The sequence below is a fragment of the Diabrotica undecimpunctata genome, chromosome 2, assembly GCF_040954645.1.
Source record: "Diabrotica undecimpunctata isolate CICGRU chromosome 2, icDiaUnde3, whole genome shotgun sequence".
NCBI classification, from domain to species: Eukaryota; Metazoa; Arthropoda; class Insecta; order Coleoptera; family Chrysomelidae; genus Diabrotica; species Diabrotica undecimpunctata.
This window is the reverse complement of record NC_092804.1, coordinates 135,953,684-135,967,462: the sequence shown is the minus strand read 5'-3', so window position 1 is coordinate 135,967,462 and position 13,779 is coordinate 135,953,684. Positions and strand designations below refer to the sequence as shown.

Sequence of the window (13,779 nt, the reverse complement as noted above, 5' to 3'; positions counted from 1 at the left end):
ATAACTCTGTAAATCGTAGATTTCCCAACACCAAGTGTACTGCTAACTAACTCAACGGTCTCATCAACACTTTCATATAAACGTTTGTCTGTAAATGATTTAAAACAATTAAATATTAATGTTTTTTCATTAACTGTTAGAGGACCAATTTTTCGGCGTTTACACGGCACTTCCAAACACTAGTATACACAATAAACTGCACCTTGCAACTGAAGTACCTACTTTTAGTGAACTGTTAAGAATTTTGAATACGCCATTTGGACCTTCCTATATACAAAATGGAAAAACCCACTATCACATTTTCTGTGGAATAAGTTTAGAAGGTAATTATCTAGTCAATTACTGTCGTAGATTCCTGGAATTAAAGAATTAAATGTTTGATTGTTGAAACCCTTACTTCGTGGAATGCACTCATTTCAGATAAAATAAAACGTTTTATTTTATCTAAAGAATTAAACTTTATTTTGCAAATAGGTAGGTACTTATTAAACTTTTATTGGTTATATATAACCAATAAAATAAACATCTTACATTTCTTGCAAATTCATTAGTACCTGTTAACCTACATCCCTCCGACACTGGCAACCTTATTTAGGGATTAGTAACCCTCACAACTATTGTATTCTATTCTGCTCCAACCTTTATACCTGGTGGTCACACTCAATTTAAAATTGTTTTCCTATATACTTCTGTAAACTTGTTGACAAATATCTGTTTTTCATTGAGTCACCCGTATCAACAGTTTGGGGATTTGCATACATAATTTATTGTTTTACTACTCTCTCATACATAAAAATACACTATACCAATAGCTCCATAGTATCTGTGCTCCAAAGTAATTTAGATATGCTTGGTTTACTTTTTTTAATAGCCTGTCTCTTTTTCTTCCAGAATTGACAGCTTGATTGTGTGTTCTGTCCAGGACATGCGTAGAATTATTAGTCCAGTAACTCAGGTGGAAAATAGGACCTTACCAAAATATATACAATTGATTCATCGGTTGTAAAATGATATTTCATTGGTTTCAAATTTTTAATCCCTAGAAAGTATCCCTTTATGCAAAAAATACTTAAAATGCCTATTTATACTTTAAAATGTTTTAATTTTCTACTTATATAACTAAAAATTCATTTTTCGCTTATAAAATAATATTTCAATAATGTTCACTAGCTCAGGGAGACCGACTGCTTTACGTGCCCTCCGAAGCACAATGAACGGCTCATATCATAACTAGAAATGAAAATATCATTATTGGTGCCGAGATATTTATCTTCAAAACTGTTATTCGTATTTTAGATATATGAGAGCACCAAAATACGTATATTTTTCACGCTCCAAAATTATCTCCCCCAAAAATATCATTGGGTTTTCTTCAATTTGTTAGTTAATTTTCAAGCTTTGATATATGCATACATAACCATTTCAAAGGTAATTTCTAGGGCTACAAGGCTAGATTCATTAGAAAGCAAAACTACACTTCAACTTTAAGAAATTAAGGTTTGAAGCACTTGAAACAAGAGGTGTCCACACACCGAGACATACATTTTAATCGGTAATATTTCCATTGTTTTGTACGGTACAGAAGTATATAAATAACGAGAATATTTATTGAAAAAATAACTACATTTTTGTATTGTATCATTTTTTACGTATACATTATAGGTTTTAAGTTGAAAAAAAAATAACATTTTTTCATAAATTTTCAAAATAGACATATAATTTATTATAACTTTTTTCAAAAATAATGCATTTTAAACCAGTCAAAATCCTGGATTTAATGAGAAACACTGAAATTAAAGGTAATGTAGAAAGAAAACAAATACCTAATTTTGTTGCTGATGGTGTTCAAAGAGTCTATCTTTTACGCGCTGTAACTTATTCAGTTTACACGCAAATGACTTTTGTAGTACTCATTTTAAAGGTCTTTTCATGGACTATAAAAAACTTTAATATCATTACCTCCAAAAAATTAACCCTTTTCTTACAATTTAAAGTTGAATACATTGAACCAAGCATTAAAAAAAAAGTGTCTCATTTCACTGACTTTATCTCAATTTGTATTGTATATAAAATATCTTGTAAAAAATGAATCTCATTCTTCTTTTGTAAGCTTCATTTCTGTTTTGCATAATTTTTCGATCAAAAGCATATTTTTTGAGTTATTCATAAAAAACCGTTAAAACACGTAACTTTCAATAAAAATTCGCTGTTTTCAACCATAAATAGCTCAATAGTCAAGTGTTGACTTTATGAAAAACTGTATAATACAAAAGTTGCTTATAATTCAATCCTTTATCGATTTTTTTTTATTATTTTGAGGAAACGAATGTTCACCCCCGAGAAGTGGTGGCAACCACCCCTGAGGCGGAAGCACACATCGGCGTTAAAAAACTCTTGTTATTTGAGCACTTTTCCAACAACTCACTAAAGTTCAATTGAATCGGTTCAGTCCGACAAAATTGCTAGGTGAAGAGCCCCAGTATATTCCGTATACCCATATTTCGACAACTTCGACCTTGTTTAGATCGAATTTTTTGAGAGTCTATGTTTTCGCTGCGTATGTAGCAATGCGGTCATTGACCAACCTGAGCTTAATATTCCTTGGTATGATTTGGTCTTTCCCTACTTCAATTAATTTAGCTGTTGCAGTTCAGGCCATTGTTAGTGTACGCTTGATTTTTGAGCAGCTATCGCAATTTTTGGTTATCAGGGAGCTTAAGTATGTAAATCTGTATACTATCTATAAATTCGTCGCTTAATGTATGTGCAGTATATTATTAATATTGCTCTGTCTAAGATCATTATTTTTGTTTTTCCAGTGTTGATCTGAAGTTCGAATTCTTTGCTTCTCCAGCTTAGCCGTTCGGTGGTGGTAGTCATTTCGACTTCATTCGCTAATGCTAGTATATATGTGTGCCATCTGCGTATCACAGGTTACTGATTTTTAGCCTTCTTTCAGCCTGACATTTCTGCGCGAGAAAGTTTTTTTCTGCACAGTTCTAAACTTGAAATATAAAACGGTATATTTTGTAAAATATTTATTTTTTATTAATTTAATATTTTTTATTAAGTTTGAAGTAAAATGGGTAGCGATAGTTCTAAAATTCGAGAACAAGTCAATTCGTTATCATTAAACTTACCTTTAACTTTAAGAACAAAATATCAATTTAGAAGATTTTTATTCTTAGCAAAAAGTGTGGTTGTAGAAAAAGTATAGACTATAACAGGCGCAGAAAGGTAATTTCTCACTTTTTGTACAATATACTATTGATTATAAAAATATTAATAAACGCATGAATTGCTGTTTAATTAATCTGTTTTATTTGATAACCAAATATCATACACATCGATATATTTTTGCTTTATACAGTAATACTGTTATATACAAAAATAACGAGTTTTAGTTGAAGCCGATTTTGTTATTAATACATAATCTAGGTATAAAACCTTGTTGGAAAGCACTTTATATTGTTGATTTTATTATTATTAAGTTATTCGTATTAACTGGAATTACGTTATTACCTTTATTATTATTTGTTATATTATTTATAACATTTTTAATTTTCAAATCGATAATATCTGTCATACATATATGTGAATACTTCTGTGTTTATACGATTTTATAAAAAATGATTATCGTAAACTTATCTCTAGTAAAATATGGTCTACCAAATCTACTCTACCAAATTGGTAAATGCCTTGTTGAACTTAATAGTCGCGGAAATAAAACGCAAAAATAGGCCTTACTATCGATTTTTTGCAAAGAAAGATAGATGATTATGCGATTTTGGGCATTCGTTTCGTAATAATCTTCACAAACTTATATGTGTTCACCGTATGTGATTTTTAAAGAAATGAAAAACAGCAATTGTGCCGTAAAACAATTCATTTTAAAAGTGCATTTTTAAATACAGTAGATTCGCTCGGATACGGAAAAATCTCGGCTGACACCGTGATTGGTTGTACTGATGGAAAAACACGTAAATAACGATAACTATGGTTATTTTAATGACTAAAAACTAATACAGCACTGTATATAAAAGATAAAAACATTTACCTTATCAATATTACTGATTAAAAATGTCTTTGATTTTTGCGTAAGCTTCATTCCTCTTTTTGAGCCGGCGATGTTGCGTTAACGTTGAAAATGAAGGACGTCTAGTGGTGACGATTCCTCTTGATGCTCGATGTATGTGAGAGCTGATTCAAGGGTCTTCAATACATTGGAATGAGAAATATTTTAAGTTGTCTCATCTTTATTTTCTTCTTCATGGTTGATGTTTAGAACTAGATCGACAATTGTTTTATCTGTCAGTTCCATTTCTTCATCCTCATTCATCCAATCGATGACTTCTTGGTTTTCGATTAGTTGTTCAACTGGTAATTGATTGGCAATTGGCAACAATGCGCCCGTTATTTCTTTTAAAAGGTTCATACAGTTCTCCCTGAATTCGTACTCGATATTCAACTTTTTCAAGAGTTAGTTTTGTTAAATTTACCAACTGATTTGGTATTCCTAGCTCTTTCATTGCTTTGAACATTTCCCTTCTATTCACAGAGTCGTATTCGTATTCGTAGTCGTAGTCGTATATTCCAGTGTTTTTTCTAAAATTTGTTTCATTGTTGCAATCTAATGAATTTTCGATTTACCACCTCTGAAACCAGCCTGGTATTTTCCTACTATCCGTTTTTATCCATGGTGCCATGCAGTGACATAGTACTGCGGAAAATATTTTAGACGCTGCATTTAGAAGCGTAATTTTTCTGTGGTTAGAGCATTCAAAGATATGTCCTTTTTTTGTGTATGGTGCAAAGTATTCCAATATTCCAATCATTGGGGAGGGATTTCTGTATCCATATTTCTTTTATAAGCTGCTGTAATGCCATTATGGTATCGTGGCCACCTTCTTTATATAGTTCAGTTGGGAGATTATCTATTCCGGGTGATTTATTTCTGGCTAGTTTTTTAACTGCAAAATAAATGGTAAATGTTAGATATTTTAAGATAGGTCAAAAACAACCTAATAATACTACAAAAAAAATGCTATATATAATATATAATAAGATTTCGGTCCCACTTCTAAATAATTTTAAATATTGTTCTTGTTCTAATAGTCCACATTCTATCAGTTATATAGTATTCTAATAATTATTCTGAATTTTAGATGCTGATACTTTGAAAGGAGAATCTGTGAGCGAAGGAGAAATGATAGAAGAGTCGCTAGAAGACTCTTCAGATTCATCTAGACCAAGGAAAATAAGAAGATCTAGAACTACTTTTACGACTTTTCAATTACACCAACTTGAAAGAGCTTTCGAAAAAACACAGTATCCTGATGTATTTACGAGAGAAGAATTAGCTATGAGGTTAGACCTTAGTGAAGCCAGGGTCCAGGTAATATTTAATTTTTATTTGTAAGATTGAGGTTCAATTCACACCAAGGATAAAATTTTTGTTTTACTCAATCAAAAAATAATAGAAAATATGATACATATTAGGTAAAAAGTTTTCGAAAAACTCATTATTTACAATTTATTCTTATTCCAATGTTAAAAAATAGAAATACAAAATAATTCAAATTCAATTTCAGTTTTACAGTCTTCAGTTGTGATTGCAAAATAATCCGGTTAAGACTGTTTAAAGCCAAATCCATCACTAAATTCTCAGTGTTAATATCAATTCCTCTGTACAGGTAATGATTTTCAAAACAATTAACAACATTGTAATGGATGCGCGCGAACAGCTGCCTGCTTTACAGCTAACCAAATCATCAAGCCATCAAAAATAATAACATACCGAGAAGTGTTTTTGCACGGTAAACAGAAACTTTTTATTGAAAAAACAATTCGTGAAAATGGTTTTAACGGTCGAGGAAAAAGTGCAAATTGTTGTCTGGTATGTGAATGGATTATCAGACAACATGATTAGATGTTTCCAATATGTTTCCAAATAGGCCGGCTCCAGCACGATCAACAATTCAGTCTATTATACGTAATTTTTTTACTTATGGATCCGTGTTCACTCCAAAAGGAGTTCGTAGACGAAGGGAGGTAAATCCAGATTTGGAACTAAGGGACACTTTGATTTGTGCAAGTATTGAGCAAAATACTACCCAATCAACATCTCGTCTCGGAGAAAAATATGGAATTTCAAGATTTAGAGTAGGTAAAATTTTGAAAAGACATGGATACCGTCCCTATAAACTTCATAAATTCAACGAACAATTCCCTGGGGATCAATATTAGAATTTTGTCAAACTGCAATGGAAATGTCACATCAAGATGAACATTTTTTAGAGAACGTTTTGTTCACCGATGAATGTACGTTTTCATTGCAGGGCCGTCACAATTCAATGAATGCTCGGTATTGGTCTCGAGGAAATCTCGTCAGATTTATGTCGCTCGTACCCAGCGTATCGAAAAGTAAATGTTTGGGGAGGCATAATAGGGAATCATGTCATTGGTCCATTTTTTATAGACGGTATGTTGACTGGGCGGAAATACTTGGAACTTCTGCAAAATCAAATTGTCCCAGCCCTTCGTAATTTACCAATACCTTTCGATTCCATATGGTTTCAACACGATGGTTGTCCCGCACATAATTCTCGCATCGTCAGTGAATATCTCAGTGCAACTTTTCCTAATCGATTGATTAGTGGCCACGGAGATATTTTTTGGCCTGCAAGATCACCTGATCTTGCACCTTGTGATTTTTTTATGTGGGGATATATCAAGTCCAAGCTATATGGAATTGAAGACGATAGGCCTAATTCTCTCCAGGAATTAAGAGAAAAGATCTCTGATTCAATGAGAGGTATTAGTCCAGAAACATTAACTAATGTTAGACGAAACTTTTATAATAGATTGGGTTATTGTTCTGCTGCTAATGGAGGCTTATTCGAACATTTATTGTAAAAACATTTCATTAGAATAATTTTTTTTTATTTTTATAGAATTTCTACCTATTTAAATATTTTTGGAAGTACATTTACTTAGAACGTTCTTTTATGTTTGAAGAATTATTCCTTTATTTTCGAAAGTACGACATTGTTTTTTAATAAGATTTTCATGTTTTACTATAAACACTTCTAAAAAAAAACTGAAATAAATGTCTAGTGATTTAAAGCGATTTAAAACGATATAATATATGCATAATTTCAAATTTTTAAAAAAGTAAAACCTTCATGTGGGATTTGAACCCTGAGCGCCCGCATTAGAACATCGTAACTTGAACTCTGATCCATCAAACTTTTATATTTCTTTAGTGACAGTTTGGATTATTGTTCTGCTGCTAATAAAGGCTTATTTGAACATATTGTAAATACGTTTATTTACAATATTTTTTTTTATTTTTGTAGAATTTTTACTTATTCAAACATTATTTAAACGTTCTTTTAATTTTGAAGAATTTTTACTTTATTTTCGAAAGTACGACGATACTTTTTTTTTCAATAAGATATTTGTGTTTAACTTTAAACACTTCTAATACTAGTAACGACTGACATAAATGTTTAGCGATTCAAAACAAAACAATCTCTGCATAATTTCAAATTATTAAAAAAAAAAAAAGAAAACCACATGTGGGTTTTGAACTCTAATCGTCTGCGACGTCTGTGTCGAATTCTTACCACTAATCCACGAAGGATAGTAATTATTCCGTGACAAGAGTGTATGAAACTCCTCACATCATAGTAGAAATTATTATTGGTTAATAATTTAAAACTTTAGATTAAATAATTACTATTAATTAAATTATTTTATTCACATTTTTGCTTTATTGTGGTCAATCAGTTTTTACTTTATGTGAAATTAAAAAATGGAAATACGTCACACATACGTTACACATAATAATTATGACCGAGATGATTTAGCTCGAAGCTAACGTCTACAGGTATGAGACTATCGATAATGGTAATGTAAATTATAGGTTTCTACTGATTATTTCCCACCTCTACGAGTTTCATCTCTTTTTATTTCACAAGGTAACTGTGTTTTCTATCTCTTACGTTAAAAAGCCGGGTGGTAAGACACTCATCACTGTATATCTTGCTTTATTGGTAAAAAGTATTTCGTATTATACTGCATTTCTGAATGCGTGGGAACATGGTAATGGGTAATTTTGTCAGGTTCTAACATGATTACTTATGCAAATTTTATCCATAAATTACCTAGCTAAATTTAAGCGAATTGCTTAAGATTTGACTATTCTCCTCCTGCTTTAAATAGCTCAGTAAATTAACGTGAAATACGCCGATACCCTGTCACCACCAAATTGTATGAAAATTTGGTTTTCTATTCTACTTACTCTCCAATTTACTTTTGGGCTTATGCCGTTGGATGCATTTTATTTCTAAGGGGTTAAAACTACCCTACTAAAAAATCCTATATTTGTAAATTAAAGCGTGTAATGAATTAAAAGAATCTTTTAAGGGAGTGAATAAATTAATTACAACATAATTTAAGATTTTGTCACAGTTTAACCCCTAAATCTGACCCCCTAGATTAGTTATAACTAAAACAATACCTTACTTCCTCTGATTTTCATTGAAATTTTGATTTAGGTTATACTTACCATCCAATTCAAAGTTTGACTTGTACCGTTGGTTGCTTTTTATTTTTTAGGGGTGAAAACGACCCCCATTCAAAAAAGTCATATAATTGTAAATTTAAGTAATTTGGAATTATTTAATTTACAGTGACATGAAATTTAGATTTCTTTATTGTTTTAATTTTTTACCACATAATTTCTACTCTTATAAAAACTACCCATTGCGAAGAAATTCGAATAGTGAAAGTATGTCTGTGCCTTAATAGCACATAATGTGTATCTTACAATACTCCAGTATACGCGTTTTGATATCTCCTAAAATATGTAATTGTTTTTTACTCATAACTTGGTTAGCTTTTAACCTATAAAGTTTGTACTTAAAAAACCATTTTGTAGGTTTCTCAAGAGCAATAAGATCATTTAAATTGTTTATTTTAAGTCTTTATTTTTGAAAGGGCTTGAACGAGTCACTAATCACGAGTGTGTTCAAATTTTGAACAGCCATATCTTAACCAATTTTTTGTCTAACAGACAAACAAAGAAAAGCGAAACCGATACTTTTTTACTCTTGAAGATTTTGCGTATCAATAGTACTTTTTAAGTAATTTTTAAAAGAAGCCATTTTTTTCAAAATTTAAAAATTTTTATTTTACTTTGAAACCAAACTTTTTCAAAAATAAGAACATTGAATTGGTTAATATAAATAATACATAAATAAAGTAAATTGTAAAGCAATACCGACTAATTTTATTTGTACTGATTATTAGGAGATGATTTTCACAATGTTTTTACCAAAAAAAGGGATCAACTTTATTTTGGGCTTAACCAACTCACTTAGTTTGGATGCTTAAAAACTAAAAAAGAAACAAATATAAAGCTTTTTTTAAACACTTTGAAAAAGTTTTGATGAGTTTTCCTCAAAATGTGCTTTATTTTTGGTTATTTCACGTTAAAATATTCGATTTGGAATTTGTCAAATAAGAACCTACTTTTAGTAAGCTACAACTCTGTTTCTACTGGGTCTATGGACTTCATGAGTACACGATTTTTTTTTGTGTTAGGCTTTCACGGCGATCGTCTAATTTGTTAAACTGTTTGTTCGGGCTGTTAGGCCGTTGTCTTCTGAGGTTAGTTCTCGACGTTTCGCCAACACTAGGAGTTGGCATCTTCTGGAGATGTTACTGCTTCGCTTGTAAGCTCAAACTGAAGGTCAGTTGTAAGTTGTTTGAATGAACTCCTTTATAAGTTGTCTTACATTCATGACAAATAACTCGTGTATATTTCTTTAAAGTTTTGTCAGACTCTTTAGTTTTATCTTCTTCTTTATGTGCCGTCTTCTACCGAAGGCGCTTTCCTCCTTTTAACAGTTGTTAACAATTCCACCTCTTTACCCATTCGTCTTAATACCTCTGTTTTGGTCACTCTGTCTGTCCAAGGTATCCTCAGTATGCGTCGATACAGCCACATTTCTAGAGCCGCTAACTTCTTTATAGTTGCTGCTGTTAATTTCCACCCTTCAACTCCGTAAAGTAGCGTAGAGAGTACGTAGCATTTCGTGGCGCGCCATCGGAGGTTAACGCTTAGGTAGCGGTTGCTTAAGAGCTTTCTCATTTTGATGAATTTGGATCTTGCTATTTCAATTCGGATCTTAATCTCTACGTCTGGGTTCCACTTATCATTAACTGTATATCCCAGATATTTAAATCGGTGTACTCTTTCAATAATTTCGGCTTCAATATTCAGGTCGATATGTTGAATGTTCTTTTTACTGATCACCATAAATTTAGTTTTCTTTCTATTGATCTTCAGTCCAAATTGGTTGCCAGTTGTATTTACTCTATTTAGCATCATCTGTAAATCTTCGATGTTATCGGCCAGTATAACAGTTATTTAGTTTTATCAGACTTTTATTTTCAGTTTTTTTTTGTACTTTAGCAATAAGGAGACACGTTTACATTTTAATAATATTTCTTCATTATAGTCATTAGTATTTGCTTAGGAACACTTAAAGTTTTTTACGTTTTAGATTTTTCGTTGGATGTTTTAGTTCAAAGGAGGCCCAAGTTATAATTAAGAATGTAACTTTAATAACTACCAACAACTACAAACTTGATATAGTCTATTAAATACTTCAAAAGTTCGGCAACACATGCGTTTAACTAAAAATTGAGCTAAAAGTTTTTGTCCTTATACATAAAAGCAACCTCCACCTGCTGTAAGGTATTTAATTAGAAATGATTGAATAATTACCTTTAATTATCAAAAGTGTCTGAAATGTTAAGAATCGGTACGCGATATACAAAAAGGGTAATTGAATAATTAAAAAAGTAGTCCTTGTTATAATTTCGCAACCCTTTGATACAGTAAGAGATTAAGTATTCTTATGATTTCAACGATGTTTTGTTCTATTTTAATACACTGACAAAAATAATTCACCAAAAGAATAATCTTGCATATGTAGAGAATATGAGGCTTGCCAAATGTGAATCAAAAAACGGATACAAAATTATATTTATAATACTAAAGAATCAATAACTATATACATTTAAAAGATAGACCAAAAACATAAACAGAATTCCAAATCAAAACTGAAATGGGACCGGTGATCTCTGTTTTTCTTTATTTTTAAAGTGCTCCTCACTTCTCGGTTTTTAACTAGTCATACTACTATATCTTATCCCCCACTATGTTATAAATATGTATATATTTCGGCGCGACATCTTTGTTTCTAAAAACCTTAATATTAATTCTTCTTTATCTGTATTTTAAGGATTAGGCTTACAGCCTGTTCCGTCTTTTTTCTGGCCATCTTCTTCTGGGCCTACCTATGTCTCTTCTTCCTCGTGGTCCTTAGTTACCTACAGAGTGAACAGGGTCGGTGACAAACTGCATATGTCTCATATACTGTCTTAATGTTTATTGGTTTTGTTGTGACTTTTCCAATCATTATTATGATTTCTGTTTTGCAATATAATATTTTTATCGCATATATAAGATATCTGTTTATCTGATTGAAGGCTTTTTGTTAGTATACGTTTCTCTATTAATTGTCGTACTAGGGTGATATTGCCATTGCCAGTTCTTCCTTTACAAAAGATCTTATGAACTAGTAGTAGTTTATCAGCAATTGTTTTTAGCCTGGTGTTTACAGTTCGAGAATATAATTTGTATGATTTATAATACACTTATATCTCTATAATTTCCATAGGAGTTTCGATCTTCTTTTTGATATAGTGAAATTATTTCTGCCACCTCTCAATAGATGTAGTATCCTCAGTTCTAATAATAGCCCACCATATTTTATGAGTTCTGTATTTATGGTGTATATTGTGATGAAATTTCATCTCTATATACTCCAGTCGTCAGAGACGAAAATGCCATTGAAGCTCTCAAAATTATACGAACAAGCTGAATTTTGTCGAGAATATTAATTTTGGGACCCCAAAAAAGATGCAAAAAAGTCTACCACTTTTACCACAAGTAACCCATCTGCAAAAATCAAGATGTGTTTTTAAGGTAAAGAGTTTAGCTTTCGTATGAAGTTTTTGTATTTTGCCGCAAATAAACTCAGGTTTTATACAGGTGTTAAATAAATAAACGTGGCGCGATTTTTGCCATTTTTTATGATTCTCACGAGATCAATATAATATATCCCTTTCATTGACTGGCCACTATGAAGTTTCGATTACTAGTATGTAACCTTTGAAATCTATAGCATGCAATTTTAGTTTTGAGTTTTGGCAACAAATGTGAGGCATTTGAAATATGCTTAAAAAACGCTGGATTTAAACTTTCACACAACAAACGATCTAAAACATTTAAAACTTTTTTTTTCAATTACATTACATTCAATTACTTTCAAAAGAACAAAACTTCTGCAATAAACTATACCCAAAACCGTCTTCCTAAATGCATTTACCGTGAGGTGTGATCGTTTGTAATGTAAAACATTAAATTTTGCGTTTTTTATTCATATTTCAAATGCTTTATATTTGTTACCACGACTCAAAATTGAAATTTCATGTCATAGGTTTTAAAGACTGATATCTAAAAATGAAAATTTTACTACAACTGTTCAATGAAAGTGATCAATATACAAAATACAAAACTGCATACAAACGCTGCACTGTTTGCCTATAAAACACATTTTGACTTTTGTCGATAGGACATTTAGATCAAAAGATATCGAATTTTTACCGTCAAGCTGATACAAATTTTATTTAACAATGATTTCGCGCGCGAAATTGTCACGCAAAATCGAAGATCACTTCAAGCGTTGTTTCAAAGAGAACGGTTCATTCTGCAAAAAAAATGCTTATAAACATTTTTGTTTAAAATAATCTCAGCTACATTTTTTATTTGAACCATTTTTTTTACGGTGTACATATTCTTGGTAAATCGATTTTTTTTGCGTTTTTACCCCTCTGCGAGGGGGCTTTAGGGGGAAGCTCGGGGGTAAAAGTGGTAAACTGTTTTGCATCTTTTTTGGGCCCCCAAAAATTAATATTCTCTGCAAAATTCAGCTTGTTGGTATCATTTTTAGTCTTTCTTATTCAAGTCTGCAGATTATTTTGAAATTGTTTTTAGTTAGTCTTAGATACGTTCATTTCCATATCTTTCGTGTTCTTTCTCTACTTGTTCTGTCCAGAGTTCTCTGCAATGTTTTTTGGATGCTTTTTGTCTATTATGTGCAGCTGCGCAGTGTTCTTTTTTTGTTTATTAAGTTGTTTCATAATTTTTAAGCTTCCTCCTTTTTCCATGTATGTCGCTTTGCATAAATACACTAGTAGATAGTACAAATTTCTACTTCGGAAATCGTTCTCAAAATACAAACATTGAATGTTTGTATTTTGAGAACGATTTCCGAAGTGGAAATTGAAACGTCAATAAACGTATTTTAACCTTTAATTGTGGCTTATTCCCATTTAAATAGTAATTAATTTAAGTTTCTTGTTCACATTTAAGTTGACATAACTCTTCTCTAGTTTTTGTATCTCGTTACACTTTCCTCCAAGCCATGTTTCTTTAGTTTTAGTTTATTCATAAGTATTAGCTGTATCCACTAATTTTTGTTTTAATCTTATTTTTGATTTGAATTTTCTTTGATTCGATAATTCTAGAATCGCTATAGTCATCCAAATTTTACGCCAATCTCACTAAAATTGTAGATATTTATTGCTTATATTATTCTACGTGAATTTTAATTCCATTCCATAATTTAATCTCAATGT

General features: G+C 31.1%; 1 protein-coding gene across 1 annotated transcript in view; it reads left to right on the top strand.

Annotated features, from left to right (window-relative positions):
• The window catches only part of LOC140434918 (uncharacterized), a 56,257-nt gene that overhangs the window by 26,008 nt on the left and 16,470 nt on the right, over nucleotides 1-13,779 (top strand). The window contains exon 2 of the mRNA XM_072523547.1: nucleotides 5,166-5,395. Coding sequence (XP_072379648.1) covers nucleotides 5,166-5,395 — 230 coding nt within the window. The remainder of the gene's footprint in view (nucleotides 1-5,165; nucleotides 5,396-13,779) is intronic.